The sequence below is a fragment of the Acipenser ruthenus genome, chromosome 8 (assembly GCF_902713425.1).
Source record: "Acipenser ruthenus chromosome 8, fAciRut3.2 maternal haplotype, whole genome shotgun sequence".
Classification (NCBI taxonomy): domain Eukaryota; kingdom Metazoa; phylum Chordata; class Actinopteri; order Acipenseriformes; family Acipenseridae; genus Acipenser; species Acipenser ruthenus.
In genome coordinates, this window is record NC_081196.1 from 53,087,223 (window position 1) to 53,105,247 (window position 18,025).

Here is an 18,025-nt window from a genome sequence, read left to right on the forward strand (position 1 = left end):
CAACAGAGGTTTGACTGTAGTATACACTCTGCACGATCTTCAAATCATTTTCACTGACTACAAGGTGACAAAACGAGTCGGATTCAGGATTCAAATACATTATGCAGCATTCCCTTTTTATCAGGCTGCCCTTTATACGGCGGACCTGGTTATACATTAGAAAGGGAATGGGTCCGATTTGCCCCATTATGCTACAGACTGCAGCACTATAAAGAGGGAGCACTGTACTATACACTGTCCAAACTCCTTGCATCATGTATGTATGTATGTATGCATGCATGCATGCATGTTTAACAATTAAGCTTAGAAAATAACCATTTTAAAATATGTTTTATTATGCAATTACAACACCCATATTATTTACCATATTACTGAAAACAGGCAACTTCATTTTATAAAATTAATTAAAACATAAATTCATTATAAATATATAGGTGAGTCAGGAACCAACTTAAGGTAAAACAAAAAAAAAATAAGCAGCTGAAAATCCATTTGGTAATACATGGTTAAGCATAGTAAATAAACATGATTATAAAAACAAACATGCAAAACACAACATTTAATCAAATACAAAATATTTTAAAGTATAAAAACAATTTAAAAAGATACTCTGACTGTGTGTGTATTCAGAAGCAATGTGATTGACACCTGCAGAAACCACATTTCTAAAAGTGTACAGGCAGGTCTGCTTGCAATCACACACATGCAGGATTGGTTACACAGTAGATGCATGAGATTGCATACTTGCCAGAGTACTTATTTTTGCTCAACAATATTTCTAAGTTCTAAAAAATAAGCAGAGGAAATGACAGAAAAGCAATAAAGATGGCTGGATTCACACCCTACCTTACCTAAGGTAACATTAGGTAGTTCAAGATTAGTGCCAAACTGGGGTCTGTTAAACCCTGACGTTCATTTAAATTTAATTAACAAAATAAAGGGATCACTTTTCCAGTGCTTAGTCTCTTTCTAAAAAGAATACAGCAAGCAAGTAAACTTAAGAATCTGAATGGCCCATATTCCTTGGCTTGTTAGGTGGAATCATGGGAGGCCTGGAGCGTTTGTTCTCCTCCTCCTCCTCCTCACCATCATCGTAGTACGTGTCTCCGTTGTGGCGGGGCTCATTGTCTTCATCATAATATTCTTTGGTGTTCTTCAGGTGCTTGGACTTGGGGTCATATTTCTCCTCTCCTGGAACCCTGTAGGAAAATGAATATTGACTTAAACAGTACAATAACCACAATGGGAACTAAATGGAAGGGAGAGCTGAGACCCCACACAGAATTCAAGACGTCCTGGTAAGAGTACAGCACAAAGTATCTTGTCAAAATTTTTATGCAAGTACAGGTTTTATAGGAAGAGCCAACTGTGCCTTTTGGTGAAGTTGCACCCCACATCTGGCCAGATTGGTTATGTCATTGTCTTGTGGATGGGTTATTTATTGTTGGATATGTAATGGGACATGAAATGAAGACTTAGACAAAATCAATAAGTTCCTGTGATCGTCTCTGCCTGGGCAACCTTGTAAACAAAGACGGATCATCTCAAATGTTTTTAGATATTTTTAAACAATGAATTACTGAAGCAACACAAGCAAGAGCAGTACCTTTACGTTCTACGCCTTGACAAAAGCTACAGTAGGCAGAGAGGACCGAACTGCTTTTCTTTCACCATAACCCCCTTCAGTGATATATTCTTGCTCTGATTGCTTGCAGCTCTATAATTTAAAGTTAGTACTTACTCCATTTCATATTCCTCGGGTGGCCCTGTGTTACGGCAGCAGCAACAGTAAACCGCTACTGCAATGACAATGAGTGCAACAACGCCGGCTCCAATAATCCCTGCAGTCAAAGCAATATTCATGGAGGCTGGAAGACAGCATTAACATGTTTATTGTCTTTTTCTTTTCTTTTTTTTTACCAAAGCAATTTTGCACATTATTTGGGAAAAGCAAAACGAGTTACATGTGAGTGGTCTGTTTTTGGTTCTTTTCCTTACACAGAAATGTAGACATTTCACACACTCTCTATTCCCAGAGAGTTTGAAAGTGGTGTTCTGCTGTACTTTGTTACTTCCTTGTTATAGTCCTTTTTTAAAATCACTCGTTTCTTTACATAACATCTTTTAATGGATGCTACTGTGTTGTGTAGATTTAGGACTTTGCACACCCACATTCAAAAGATGCATCATTCTAGAAAGTCTCATCTAGCTTAACTATATCATTACGAGTACAAATCGTGATGACTCGTTTATAGATTGCACAGTTAAATATGGATATGAATTCCTCCAATGTTTGCTTTAGGAGGCAAAATAAACAAGCTGCTTTTCACAGTGTGTCCCACGACAACTGACGTGTGTGTGTGTGTGTAGTGTTTTTCAGAAAACTCGCCCAAACCTTAAGCCTGCAGCAATGTTTTGAAACTGTAAATTAATTCAGGTAATCTATTTGGTTTTGCTACAGGGCTGAGATTCAACTGAAAAATAAACAGAAAACATAAATAGTAACGTGATGATTAGATTATTGCAAGACACTCTCTTTTCCTTTTTCTACTGAAAAGGCTCCTGTTACACAGCAGTTAAAGCAAGGTGAGCTTTTCTATGTCTAATCTGATCTTATTGAGTCAAAAATACCAATGTTGAAACCTGTGACGTAAATATTCAGAAAACAGCCAAGTTACTGTGAACTTTCAGTAAAATACTCCCCAAAGCATGTTTTTGTTTGGTATCAATGACGTGATCTTTCTTAAATACAGCAGAAGAGTGGGGGTTAGGCACAGAACCATAACAATATGGCTCAGCATAGCGCCCCAATTAATACATTCAGTTGAAATGGGAGGCATAGTTAATCAGGAGCTTTTTCTGGTCCCCTCCAAATCCCCGTGTTTTACCCGATTACTCACGAGGCATGACAGCAACGGTAATGTTGCAGGAAGCGGAGCGGATTTTATTGGATGAGGTGCAAATGAAGAATCCAGACGTGTCCAAGGAAACATTCACCAGGGTCATCATTCCATTTTCTAGTATGATAACATCATAAACATAAAATCATGTCTTTGTCAACTTTTCCACTTCCAATGTTAATTTAACCAACACATTTATTTATTAATCCCTTACGTCTGTGTTTTTAAAACCCTAAATTGGTTCGAGTCTAGTAAGGTTTCAATTGCTGTTCTACTCGGAGTTGAACCAGACCTCCATACAGTACCAAGATAATGAGCTAAGCAAGTTGAACACTGCAATCAGCACTATTATCTGTCAGTACAGTTCAGTTAACTGCAGTATACTAACCTTACAGCTTTCACACATAAACACACACACATCCAGCTGTTAAGCATTTCAAATTCAACCTTAACCTGGTGTACATATTGACATGACTGCTTCACCTACCCTGTTTGGATTTTGGTGGATCTGGCCTCAGAGTGTTTCGTACATCATAGTTTGTCCACTTGTAAATTGGTGGAGGGGACCCTTCTTCTGAGAAGCATTTCAGCCTGATGTCCTGCCCATATTCTGCCTTTCCTTCCAAAGAGCACAGTGGCTTTGATGGAGCAACTGTGAAGCAGCAAGTTGGCAATTTTTTTTTTTAATCTGTGGCTTACTATAATTACAAACGATAGGGAATCTGTATACAAGTAGCTGCGTGAAGTCCTCCATTATAGAGACTTTGCAGGACAGAATCAAAAATCAAAAGTCTACTACAACACAGGAGTTAACTGCCAGCTAAGTTGCCAGGTGAAACATTAATGTTTGCAAATTGCACAATGAAATCAGGGCACAGTCCAACTTGAAAAGGCTTGAGGGAAACATACTTAACTCACCAGTAGAAATAAAAAATAAAAAAAGGGGAAGTTCAACGACAAAACAAATATGGACCTTGATTACCGTTTTAAGGTAGCAAGAACGGAATGAAAATTAGGACAGCAGCAAGTGAGAAACTAGATTTTATTTATTTTGTGAGCAAAAGCAAAGCCTCCCTCAAAGCATAATGTAAGAGGAATGGCGTCTCTGATCAAATGGGTTGTAATATATGAACAAGCATGGGGCCCCTAGCATTGATATGGGCAAAATCAAAAGTTTAAAACAATGTGGCAGTGAAATGGACATTTTTTTACTGGAACCTACAATAGAACTTGACTAATTGAATCACAGAACACAGCGGCGTATCAGTTATGTACAATATTCCGACTGTCTAGATAAACAAATATCTAAGAATATATTCTAGCCTCTGGAGTGCATTTCCTGCTGTTAAACGTCAGGGAGGGGACCTGTTTCAAAATGTAAGTTGTTTAAAATAAAATGAATTGCTGCCTTTCTGTGAGGTTTGTAATCATGAGTGGCTCTTATTGCAAGTACTGAAATACTGTGTTTAAAGTGCTTGGGCCCAAGTTCAGAAGTTTCTCTTCAGTTCTGGTTGCCAGCCACAGGCATACGTAGCATACTGTGAGCTAGATCAGCCACTGTCTGAAAGTTAGTAAGCAGCAGCGCCATCTACTGCACACCTGTATTTACAGCAGTATAAAAACTCAATTCACAGTTTCAGTTCACTAAATCCCTTCAGTGCGCACATATTACAAAAAACAGTATTTCAGTCATTGCAATAAGAACCAAATTAAGGGGTCAGAAAATAAAATATGATTTGAAGCTTTAGCGATTGAAATGGCATCTGTTCAGATCAAGCTAATCGATGCTAATATCTCAAGAGTGCATTTAGCATGCAGTGTTTATATAATCCTGAAACTAAATCCAATCTGCTCTGGAAGTTTCCACTGAGAATATGAAATAGTTTATGAGATAGGCACAGCTGAATGGGGATGCCCATGTACTTACCCAACACAAGCAGATTGGTTGCATGCGTGTTTACCCCAACATTGTCTTTTGCAATGTTGACAGCACACTCCACAAAGCCATTGTCCTCTAGAGTAACTTTACTGAGGTAGATAGAAACATCGCCTGTTTCAGGTTTCGACACAAAACCAACTCTTCCTTCATACTTTGCATTAATATCCAATTCATTGGATGGATAATAATAATCAAGTATTTTTGACTGTGAAAAAGAAAAGGAAACAAAGCGTTTGTACACAGATGCATGGCAGACCGTTAAGCAGGTTTATTTTTATGATCAGCAACCAGCAGAGTAGGAATTTTTGTATTGTTAAGTATGCACAACATAAGGAATAACATACTAGAAGGGTAACATTTTGAAACCATGTATTACAGGATTACATTCCAAGGGCTCGATGGACGGAGATCCAGGGTTACTCCATAATCATCATACAAATATCACTATTCTCAGATTCTGTGTTTTGGGGGGTTTGTCCTGAACTACTGAATCGGGGGGGGGAGGAGTCTGTAGGGGGCACTGTCCGGATAAAATAATGATACATGCATATGGACAAGTTGAAGAAAGGCAAGTGGAAAATATCTTGCATTTGTAAGTATGTGCTTTAAAATAAAAGTAAAAAATGTAGACTACCGAAGGAATAAAAAGGTTTTGCAATATAACACAGCGTCCCAGTTAGCCTACATTTACACTGTGTCTAATTAACAGTAATAGTAATACCACTAACAACAACAACAACAATTCTGTAAACACAAGACAAACAAATCAAGGGTATCAATACAGCTAACGAGTTTCACACATCTATGCATATGAAGCACTGAGTGATCCTGTGCTGCTCAGATGCTTGTCAATAACACAGCAGAACAACACAATAAAATAACCGGGTGTTGACATAACTAGCTGCTATCTTTCGGCGGCCCAGTGTCTTTTGCAGTATTTATATGTTAATATACTATAGGCTACGTGTTCAGAAATTACGCGGAACACCATGATTGCAGGACTTGTGTGTTACCATTATAGTCCAAACTTAAACAATGTAAGCTTCTCCTGAATGTATGTTGGATTACTTCTGGTACTGAGGCAAATGAAACCTCCTGTACATATGGGCACTGCCCCTTTGTCAGGTTCTCAGCTTGACTTGGTTACTCCAGAAGTAAACCTGTTGCAGTCCTTCAGTAACCACTTTGTTATTGCTGAGCGGCAGGGTCGGGGTATGTTACCTGGGGTTCAATACAGGAAACAACGTCAAATCAGTGGCTTTTAATTCAGGACGTAAAGACACCTTCGGCTTCAGAAATCGAGCCCTAGATGTTGTTTTACCTTAAAAATGCAGACTCTTTCTCAATATATACCGATTAATATGTGACTAAAAAAATAAAAGCAAACGTAGCAAAATATTTTGTATATAAAAACTAACCGCGGGATCTTCTGGGTTTTTTCCAAGTCGAGCCCAATGAACGCTCAGGACTTTAATCTGGCTCAGAACCAAAGTTGATTTGAAGTTACATGGTATCGTCACATTGTCTCCTCTTGCGACCTCATAGACTTCTTTAGGTATGCTCACAGATATGGCCAAAGCAGCAGATAAAACTGGATTGACAAAAGGAAAAAACAAACACTGTAACTTACATCTTCACTTTTTTTTTTTTTTTTTGGTAGACATGCTTTGAGAAATATAATTGGAACAAAAATGTAGGATGTTAACCAACTGACATAAGTGATTTGTCTGTATAGAAATTCACAAGTATAGAAGTTTAATTAATAATTTAGCAGACATGTATACAAATAGACTTACAGAGACTAGGGGGTGAACTCTGCATCAACAATTGCTGCTGTAGAGACACTTGCAATAGGACCTCGGTTTTACGTCTCATCCAAAGGACGGAGCACAAGGAGGTTAAGTGACACGCTCAGGGTCACACACAATGAGTGACTGGCTGAGCTGGGATTGAACAGGGAACCTCTTAGTAGTAAGCTCTTTTCTTTACCCATGGGACCACCAAGCCTTATATATATATATCTGTTTCCATTAAACCAACAGGTTAAATAGGGAAATACATTAATAACAAGGCATACATACAGTGCTCTTGCTTATGTGATTATTATACATTATTTCCTAGCTCCATAACCCTCAGTAACTTCTAAATTCACAAAAAGCAAGTGTGCCACCAGTAATAGACATATCTCTCTGCCACAGCTGTAAAACCAAACAGACCATGGTCACTTCTATAATATCTTGCCCACTCCCCAACCCCCACTGAAATGATCTTACTTGACAGATCCATTGGTCTATGGTGCATCCTTAGAAAAATCAGCTGGGTGAAATTTGATGGCTGCCCTTATACAGGTTTACCATGGTATGTTTGCACTTTTCCCATGCTTTTTCCATGGTAATACCATGCATTTACCATAATTTACCCTGGTTTACCATGTTTATTAATATGCATTACCATACCTCACTGTTCTTTACATTGCTTTGCAATGCTTTGTTATGCTTTTACTATGGTAAACGACTGTGGCACACTTATGCACGGGTATTGCCATTATTGCCTGGTATCCAAGTTGTCTATGAGTAAGAATTTCATACAGGGAAGTCACAATTCCAAAACAAAAATATTCCAATGCTAAGCTTTCCCTGGTTTTTAGCAAACATTATTCACTCCAGGATGATGAAATGTTTACTGAATGCAGAGCCTTTGGTTAAGTGTTTTACTTTGACTAAGCCTACATTGTGTAAGTAAAGCGACGACCATATAAGACGTCTCAGAAGGGTCCGATAAAAATAGCTTTACACGTAACCACGTGTTGCTACAACTGTTTAAATAACAATCCCAGATGTTTTTAAATCCATTCATGTTAATGTCCGGTCTACTTTTATTGTTTTCAAGCAAATTGGCTTCATCACGGCCATTCTCATATCCACTTTGACATCCGACACATTCTTTCCCTTGTCCAGCGCTGTTCTTTAACCTGTTCTGTATACGAGCCTTGCAGAGGGCGGGATCGCCACGAGTACTGTATCCAATCTAAACCGGCAATAAAGCCAAAATAAATGATCCGCCCGTTATATGGTATAGCCTAGGTTAAGATGTGCGCGGCAATCAAAATAAATAAATAAATCCTTTACCTTCTAAATGACTAAAAATGTATTTATGTATTTCTATATTTATTTATGTATTCATTTATGTATTCATTTATTTTTTCATTTTTGCCTAAAATATCCGGCATAACCGGGTGCATGAAACTAATGTAATTAATACAGAACATACATTTACAAAATGTTGGCATAAAATGAGCTCTATAACTACTTTTTGCTCTCTCTCTCTCTCCTGACACACTTGCTTTATTATGTTCTATTAAATGCATCTTCTCTTGTTTCTCCATATCGCCTGAAACACGTCGGTTTTGTTTTTCTCCGCCTTTACTAAAATCCCACCAGCCCATTGATTCAAACCCTGAATGACGTAAAAATTGTCATTTGCGTCATTAACATATGGGGTTCTTAAATACCACCTTTATGTAAGTTCCACCCATTCTACCTGTCGGAAAACAGCAGAAAAGTGTTTTTTTTTTTTTTTCATTTTATGATGTTTAACAACGTATTTGATAAGAGTCCGGTTAAAACAGACGGAGACAGCGAGTTTCACTTTTGGTATTCTGGTTCATTGTGCGCGTGGGTGTGAACATTCTACAGTCCTGCCATAAACCAGTAATGACTACAGTTTAACTTTAGAATTTTTTTATTTTTTTTTTTAATGTTGTTGAATGGTAGAAAGTGTATATGTAATGTTTTCAACCGACTGAGTCAAGTTTACTGTTAACAGAAGTGTAATAAAACGTGTTTGTGCTTGAACCACCACCTGGAAGTTGGTTACTTATTCCCGGTTCGTTATTTGCGATGTAGTTGACAAAGCAGCGCGTCCTTTTTCTGTGTGTCTTAACTCACTTACACATCTTGCTCAATTAACATATTGCTACTATTTTTTTAAAAATCGCCCCTTCTTTAAAAAAAAAAACAAAAAACGAAAATATTAATAACAAATCTGTATCAGCAGCATAGCGGTACCCTATATTACCTGCTTGTTTTACCCCATTTACCCCCTTAGACGCCTTGCTCACTAAATATCGAGGTATGCCTAGATAGGTTATAACCTCCTCTTTGCAAAAACACTAAGTAATATTATTAATATTTTCGTTTTTTTTTTAAAAAAAAAGAAGGAGCGATTCTTTTTTAAATAGTAGCAATATATTAATTGCGCAAGATGTGTAAGTGAGTTAAAACACACAGAAAAAGGACACGCTGCTTTGTCAACTACACCGCGAATAAGGAACCGAGAATAAGTAACCAACTTCCAGGTGGTGTTTCAAGCACGTTTAGTTTTTTCAGGCTGCTCAGCTGCGCTCAGAATTTACTTTAATATGGCTGCAACATTCAGAAATGTAAAAAAAAAAAAAAAAGTCTGCAATGGATTTAATAAGTTTACTTTAGCATTTTGAACCACTGGGTTTAATAGGTAGGCTATGGGTGACTTACAGTATGGTTGTCCTAACCCCTTCAAAACACACAACATAAAACTGGGCTCCCAAGTCCTAAATTTGCATACCAACAGTATCCAAATCTACCCATTGACATGCATTGTTCTGCTTACATACTAGCGCACTCAGAAAATGGAGCTGTTATTAGATTTTAGTTTTGAGAAATTGAAATTAAACCATGCCTTGCCACTGAAGCTATTGCAGGTTTTGTAAATTACTCTTAGGTTACAGGTTGTGGTGTCTAACGCAGCTCACAAGAATCCACAGCTGTGGCCAAAAGTTTTACGTCACGTAGAATTTTAGGACTGAGTTAATTTAAAATTATATATATATATATATATATATATATATATATATATATATATATATATATATATATATATATATATATATATATATATATATATATATAATTTTGATGTTTTATTTTACTTCATGTGATCAAAGAAGCTACAAAATGATATCGGAAGTGTCTACCAGAAGCCATAATAGATTTCGAAATGTCCCACTTTCTTTTGTCAGTTTTTCATTAAGTATATGGAAAACTACAAAGCGATATATAATTCAATATGTTAAGGTAACATTATTCAGCAGGTTTCATTCGAAGCAAAATGAGTTACTTTTACAGGGTGATGCAAAACTTTTGACCACCTGCTATGGAACAGGAGTCTTACATTTTACCCAGTTTTTCTTTCTTTCTTTCTCTCTCTCAGTAAAGGCTAAAATTACAAATTAAGCAGTTAGTTTGGCATGTATTTTACTGATTAACAAGACTTTTTTTTGTTGTTTTTCATTTTTATATCCACCACCATGTTAAGGATTGTTGTTGTTAATATTATTATTACTAAACAAGATATACATTATTAACCAGCAAAACCATTCGTTTTCCCATAATAATAAAGCCAAATAAAATAGTTCCCCCCCTTGTTTACTATACATATAGCCTCGACAATTTGTAGCCTAGTATACACCAGTTTACGTTTCATCACAGGGTGTATCGCCAGTCTTTTCCGCGTTACCCGTCTCAGGTGAGGGAACATTAAAATGCAGGAAGTTATAAAAAAAAGATATAAAAAAAACAACAGCTTACCTGCAAATATTGTGACCCAAAAACATAACGCCATTGTATGGTTGATTTTCCTTTACTAACGTTAAAACACAAAACAATGATGTTTAAGATGTGTTAACAAATCAGCATACCTTTCGACTTAAAAAAAAAAAAAGATGTCTGACGCCGCCCTCATCCGTGAAGTCGCCACTTGTCTTTCACCTCTTACCGCCCACCGTTTTGTTTGTGTGTTTGATGGCCTCACAAGAACGTCACGAAACTCCATAAACCAATCTTACAATATCCAAAGTTCACTCCTGTGTCATGCAATTAGCTTGCACACCTCTTGTTTTAACAGCCGCTACTGATAAGTAATAATAATAATAATAATAATAATAATAATAATAATAATAATAATAATAATAATAATAATTTTAATTGGGCGTTACAATAGACTGTCTAAGATAAGTAAATATAATACACATTTTGGCGATTTTAAGTGATCTTTAAACAGAACAGAAGTTGATTATATAAGTAAACAGGCGCGTTGTGGAGTAGTGGTTAGGGCTTTGGAAGCTTGACCAGAGAGTCGTGGGTTCAATCCCAGGTTGGGGACACTGCTGCTGTACCCTTGAGCAAGGTACTTTACCTAAATTGCTCTAGTAAAAACCCAACTGTATAAATGGGTAATTGTATGTAAAAAATAATGTGATATCTTGTAACAATTGTAAGTCGCCCTGGATAAGGGCGTCTGCTAAGAAATAAATAATAATATGTCAGTGAAATATCAAACTACATTTCCTTATTCATTGTTTTCAATTGGTAGGTCCTAATTTTATTATTTATTTATTTCGCAGCAGACAAAAAATACATTTCAAGAATCACAGTAGAAGTATTAATACAATTAAGAGCAAGATAAAATACAATGACTTCAGTTCTAGTAAGTACAAATATATGATATGATAAAATACGATTCAATATCGGAGCAGATAAGTGTCAGTGATAGTTACATCAGGATACAATTAAATGCAAAATACTACAGATTGAATAACACTTGTGGCAGATTTCAGTACTCTGTAAAGTACAGGATTAAATGCAGTAAACTAGGGAGCAGATAAGAGCAAGTAAAGCGCATTAAGGAAGAGTGATAAAGTGTCCAGAGGGAAAAGAGGAATTCTACATGTGCTGTCTGAAGAGGTGAGTCTTAAGAACGTTTTGGTAGAAAAATAAGTCTTAAAAAACTGTATTCAAATGTTTTATTTTAAACAAAATAAAACGTGACTGAAAAACATCCTGAAATACATTTTTTTTTTTTTTTTAAATAATTTAAACCTTTTGTGTAGAGCCAAAAAAAACGTTTCATTTTTGTACACTGCAGTTATATCTCCTTTCAAACCTACATATACATATCCCTCTGCTACTGGGTTCTCAAAACAGCTTGTATTCAAACTGGAGTGTGTGGTACATCTCTGCTACGCCTCTTCTGGTATCTAAGCGACCATTCCTCAGTAAAGCAGGTATATTGTCAGAAATGGATTGCCTGTGCTGACAAGCCTTTCCAAAGCATTCCGATAATAACCTAAGGCTGGGCTTAAGGGTAAGTGGGGGGCGGGACTTGTTTATGACTTCCTCGGCGTATGGTTAGAATAAAAAATGAAACTGCTGGTGTTTTGTGAGCCGCAGAACTGGTTTTTCAGTTTTTGTAGTTTGCTAACTCATGTTAGAATAGAGGGGGGTGTTGCGTTTGTAAACGCAGTTGTCTGTTTCACAGGAATATTAAGGCCGAGGTTTTGTTTTCACCTTGAAAAACTGTTCACTCAGGTGTGTCATCTTACTTCTCACGACTTTCGTATCCCTCAACAAGGCCATTATTGAAATGCTGCTTGGAATACATTCTATAATCTCCATTTGAGATTTTTAAAATCATAATAAGTATGTTGAGTGTAGCAAGGAGTACGGCGCGAGGCAAAGCACAGAGGAGCCCGCCCTGCTAACAAAAGATGAATACAGATACTACCTATTGTATTAAATTAACTTATTTCATCACTGTATTAGTTAACGGCAGGTAATAATTCGCCACGCTTTAGTTTTTACATAGAGGTAAGAGATCCCATAGACTGATTTAATTACCCCCCCCCCTAAAAATCAAAACTATAAACGCAACCACAATAAAATAGTTCACGCACAAAGTTTCTGTATTTGGAACAGCAGACGGACACGCACCACACATGCAGAAAGGAGTTAACCAAACACAATTTTTTTTTTTTTAAATATAACTGTATTGTCACAGTTCTATCCCATTAAAAAAATAAGCCAGTTCCACAGAAAGGCGGATATATGAACAGGTCATGATTGGCAGACTTACACAATATTACAACAGGTATCAAAAATTAAGAAATAGTATTTCAATAATCATTAACTCATTTCAATAGCTATCAATAATCATTAACACCACATCATATTTTAAAAAAAGGTAGCAACAGTCACTAGCAATACATAATAGCAGTCTCTTGTAAATTAGTACACAAGAAAAAGCACCAATCACTACCCACCTCAATGGCTAGGGTCCTGATATCCTGAGGGCACACACAAGCACTTCTTGCCAGGATGGCCCTAGGCAGCCAAGCACAGCACCACCAGTTCCCCTTTACCTGAACGGCACCAGTTTATTGAATAAGCTTTTTGCCTACACCAAACCCTCTGTACAGAGGATGGTACACTGAAAAGCTCCTGCTCCCCTACAGGTAGCAGCACTCAGCACACACCTCAGGACACCAGGAATACAATTTAGCCCAAACGACCTCCCTCCTGAATAAATTAAAGTCCTCAGCATGGCTGGGACCGTGATCACCCTGTCAATTTACATACAACATTCATTTAAAAAAATCAGAGACTGGTGGACTACACATAAAACTAGTATCTTTTGTTCCGTTTCATTTGTATTATGGTTTTCAAGGCGATTGTATAATTAATTCAAGTACCTCCAGTTTGTTTGTTTTTTTTTTATTTATTTTTTTTATAAATTTCGTTGTCGCCAATTATTTTTTATTATTTTCTCCCCAATTTGGAATGGCCAATTATTTTTTTTTAGGCTCAGCCCACCGCTACCACCCTTGCGCTGACTCGGGAGGGCGAAGCGCGAACACATGCTGTCCTCCGAAGCGTGTGCCGTCAGCCGACCGCTTTTTTTCACACTGCAAACTTACCATGCAGCCACCCAGAGCTACAGCGTCGGAGGACAACGCAGCTCGCAGGCAGCTTACAGGCAAGCCCGCAGGCGCCCGGCCAGACTACAGAGGTCGCTGGTGCGCGGTGAGACAAGGACACTCTGGCCGACCTAACCCTCCCGCTGCCCGCCTCCTGGAAGCTGCCGTCCTCGGTCGGCATTCGGCAAAGGAATAGCCTGGACTCGAACTCGCGACGTCCAGACTATAGGGCACATCCTGCACTCCACGTGGAGCGCCTTTACTGGATGCGCCACTCGGGAGCCCCCAGTTTGGTTTTTTAACATATTCTAAATTGCTCTACGTTATTCATTAGATAACGTGCGAATCTCAGTTTCACCGTACAAAGCAGAATAATCATACTCGCTTTAAAACATAAAGTTTGTGCATAATTAAAATTTCAAATAATTTTCTTTACCACAAAACCTTTATAGCTCATAATGTATATTCTAAGTTACATACAATATTCCTTTGCTCACGTAACACGGTCAAGTAATAGAATACTGAATGTGCTTTCTCGTTATCGGCGACACATGGGGTGCGTTAAGTAAGTGAGCGGCTCAGTAAAAGAATCAACTTAACGACTCGCTCAGTTCTGCTCCCGCTGAGCCGCTCGCAGCGCTCCTGAGGATTTTTCATCAGTGATCAGAGTGAGCGGACAGAATGGACACCTGCAGGAAACAAGTGATGACAGGCAGGATTGACAAATACGTTTGTCAAGAACGATGAACTGGTTTCGACTTATGAAGTTATGTATTAATTGGCTAAATAAGATGGTAAATATTGTTGTTTTCGAATTTGTATCATTTAATTTCATTTTTTTAAAATGTAGAGCTGTTTTATAGTTATGAATGTATTATTATTAGGTTTGTAGTAATTTTCATTATTAATGTCGGTATTGTCGGTATTAAACACAGACAGATATGAGGTTCAGTCCAAACAGAGCGCCGAACTCAGCGAGGTACAGCAGGGGACAGTAACTTCACACGGGGCCATTTTATCTACCATCAGAAACACAAGCTAGCTAATAATTATTATTCGCCGTTTTTAAAAGTCGTTCAGCGCTCTCGTGGAGCAGTGTTAAGTCATTTAAATCTGCTCGGTGTGCTTTCTGAGCGTCCTCACTCTGAGCGGCTCACTTACTTAACGCGCCCATGGTCTGCAACCTGTTCGATTTACAAAAACAAAACCAGAATTAAAGTAGTTCATATCTCACAACAACAGACAGACTGCGAACACAAGGCACAGGAGTGGTTTTCTTTCTGCCCTCCGTTCTCTACCAACCTGCTTTGCTGGTTTTTAAGTAAGCTGCAAGCGGAGATTCATTCAATTAACGCTTCTGATGCCATCTACTCCAGTTCAGAGGACAGTTGTCAATCAATAGAAATCGACACCCGCACGCTCTGAAATTCAGCAGGGTTATTCACTCAAGTCACGTGCAAACAAATTAAATATTCACAATCACTATATGCCGTGATAAAACATTAGTGAATAAACAAAACCAACACTCATAATCATAATAATAATCTAAGTGATACTGAACGTGCAAATAAAAATACATTAAAATAACATGTCAATTTGATGTCTTCTGCTATGTGTATTGTTCTGAATTGTACTGTAGAACTTGGAAGCAATGCACGTTTACCACACTAACTTCACCATGATTTCCCCTTGCTTAAACTATGTTTTATATTATTTATTCATTCTGTAACCAGGAATAAACCCATTGAGACCGAGGCTTTGTAGAGTTTCCTGGCAAAATGACCAGAAACAGGCAGCAGTAATTTCACATCATTAAAATAACAACATCACTCTAAAAGACAATGTCATCACACATTCAATCTGGGATCAGAAGCGTTTACACTTTGATAATTCTTGGAACCTCCTCATTATAATAAATGTAATCTTAGTCATTGTTCTATGTTTAGCTGATGCATCTGTGTTATTTATCTGATGCTCTATCACATCCTGGATACTCTGGTCCAGACTATTCCATGCCATAGGAGCTCTGTAACTGAATGGTGATCGGACAACCCAGGACCTTCTCCAAGGCACTTGATAAATAAGTGCAAGACTAGATCGTAAACTGTATATTTACCTGCAACATCGAGCTCAGGTAACCAGGCAACAAACCTATTACAGTTTTACACACAAAGGTACAAAGTGCAACTGCCTTCTACAATTCAGAGATATCCCTTTTAAAGAAGGCAATTTATTGAGTTTCTTTTAGTATTTCTAAATGTATCAACTAGTGAATATTTAATAGTTATATACAGATGGCAAGTGCTTTTGTTTTGTTTTTGCAGAAGCACTATTCTGCAATTTCAAATGTGTCATTTGGGCTTGACATTGCATGATGGTGTAGCAGAACTGGAATGTTTGCAGCATGCGTGTAGGATGTCCCAGCCCCATGAGTCATACAGGTTACTGTAAAACATATGTGTCCTTAAGAGTGTGCTGAGAGCGATAAAAGAAGTGTGTGCAATCTGACATAATAAATAAATCATCAGGTACCGAGTACTCTGTGAGGTATAAGACTACAAAAATGTTGTGCATATTCTCTTTCTGGTTTTATTTTTTATACATAAATGTGGTTTGATTTTAAAAAGGCTGGTCTTGAAATTAAAAAAAAAAAAAACTTATTTACAATGTATGGCCATTTACAAAGCTGTTTCTTTCTAGAACTACATTAAATGGGAGTCTATTAACATCAATTGACACACATGACAGTCTTGGTTGATTCTTTCATTAAACTCAGGGGAGATGTTTAAGGAGGACACAGAGATGTTTTGGACTCTAGTAGTGGATTGTTCGTTCACTGGGCTTACAACGTATCCAGATGATCCAGATGATCTCATGTTATTATATTACAACGTATCCAGATGATCCAGATGATCTCATGTTATTATATTAAGTTTCTTATTTTAAAATCTCACAGTTTTCTATTTATTTAAGTACTTTTGTTTTTTCTTACTATAGTAGAACCACAAACCTATTTTTTGTTCAATTGTTTCTGGCATATTAACTGTTCTCCATAGAGTTTGCAAGTCTGTTCTCGCTGGATCAGAATGTTTTAAGGCTCTAATTTAAAAAGTTGCTTTTGCATGATAAGTACGGTGGCCCTGAAGTGCAAAACACAAGCAAATAAAAAAATACAGACAAACAAAAAAATGTGTACCTGCAATTAAAAAAAAACTTACCTGCAATTAAAAAAACGACTGCATCTTAAAATGTGTGTACAAACACAAAAAAACGCTTACATCTTAAAATTTGTGTACAAACACAAAAAAAACCGCTTACATCTTAAAATTTGTGTACAAACACAAAAAAAAACAGCACCAAACAAATCAAAGCCTATAACGGAAATGGCATAGACAAGTGGGCGGGTGTTGGTTCTGGAAAGACATCAATCAGATCTCCGATTGGATGAACATTTACTCAGTTACTGTGATCCTGGACCGTGGAAGCTGTCGTCTTTGTACACTTTTGGGTCTCTCTCTCTCTCTCTCTCTCTCTCTCTCTCTCTCTCTCTCTCTCTCTCTCTCTCTCTCTCTCTCTCTCTCTCTCTCTCTCTCTCAATTTTCAATTCAATTTCAATTCAATGGTGCTTTATTGGCATGACTTACAATAGCAGGTGTTGCCAAAGCAATTATACAATACATACATGTATATATACAATGCATCATAATATATATATATATATATATATATATTATATAAACAAAGTGATTTATAAAGTACAGTAAAAAAAGAACAAAAACATACATACTGTATATACATAAGTGTGTGTGTCTCTGTGCATAGCTCTCATTGTGTGTCCCTCAGTCTGTGACATGCAGACACATACCGGGCTGTGCTTCCCTCCTCTCCCAGGAGGATTGGGACTTTTTCAGGGTTGGTCATGTTTGGGAAATTTGGGAGGGAATTTGCAAATTTTTTAAATTTACATTGAAGAAGGAAGTGCATCTCTGTTAAAAAAATAAATCTAACCTCGTTATTAAAACAGTTTTTCATAATTAGGAGGAATCGAAGGGCAACTCCTCTCTGCTTTACCCAAGTTCAGCCTACACTCTTCTTATACGCTCCTCGTCTAAAAGTTTACACATAGGAATATCTAAATTCTTAAAAGGAAGACAGAATCCCTCATACAGTTACACCATTATGTAATCACTCATATCTATAAAATAGCTGCTGTTCATAGACTGTAGTAATGGTGTGGAAGCTCAGCGCTCTTTACAATTTTATAATGCAGGCTACTATTTTGTATACTCCATTGTTCAGTCCCACCTTTACCACGGTAATAATATTTTTTTTAAAAAAATACGTGATTCTATATTTTTATAGAAAGAAAAAAATGTGGAGAGAGAGAGAGAGAGA

At 37.2% G+C, this 18,025-nt stretch overlaps 1 protein-coding gene across 1 annotated transcript; it reads right to left on the reverse strand.

Moving 5' to 3' along the window:
• Positions 1-313: 313 nt before the first annotated feature.
• On the reverse strand, positions 314-10,619 carry LOC117406823 (cell surface A33 antigen-like). The gene is made up of 7 exons (XM_034011147.3): positions 10,467-10,619; positions 6,258-6,430; positions 4,828-5,044; positions 3,388-3,552; positions 2,901-3,017; positions 1,742-1,868; positions 314-1,199 (listed from the first exon to the last, which is right to left on the reverse strand). Exons 1-7 carry the CDS (start codon positions 10,498-10,500, stop codon positions 998-1,000), a joined length of 1,035 nt encoding a protein of 344 aa, XP_033867038.1. The 5' UTR covers positions 10,501-10,619; the 3' UTR covers positions 314-997.
• Between the last annotated feature and the right edge of the window lie 7,406 nt (positions 10,620-18,025).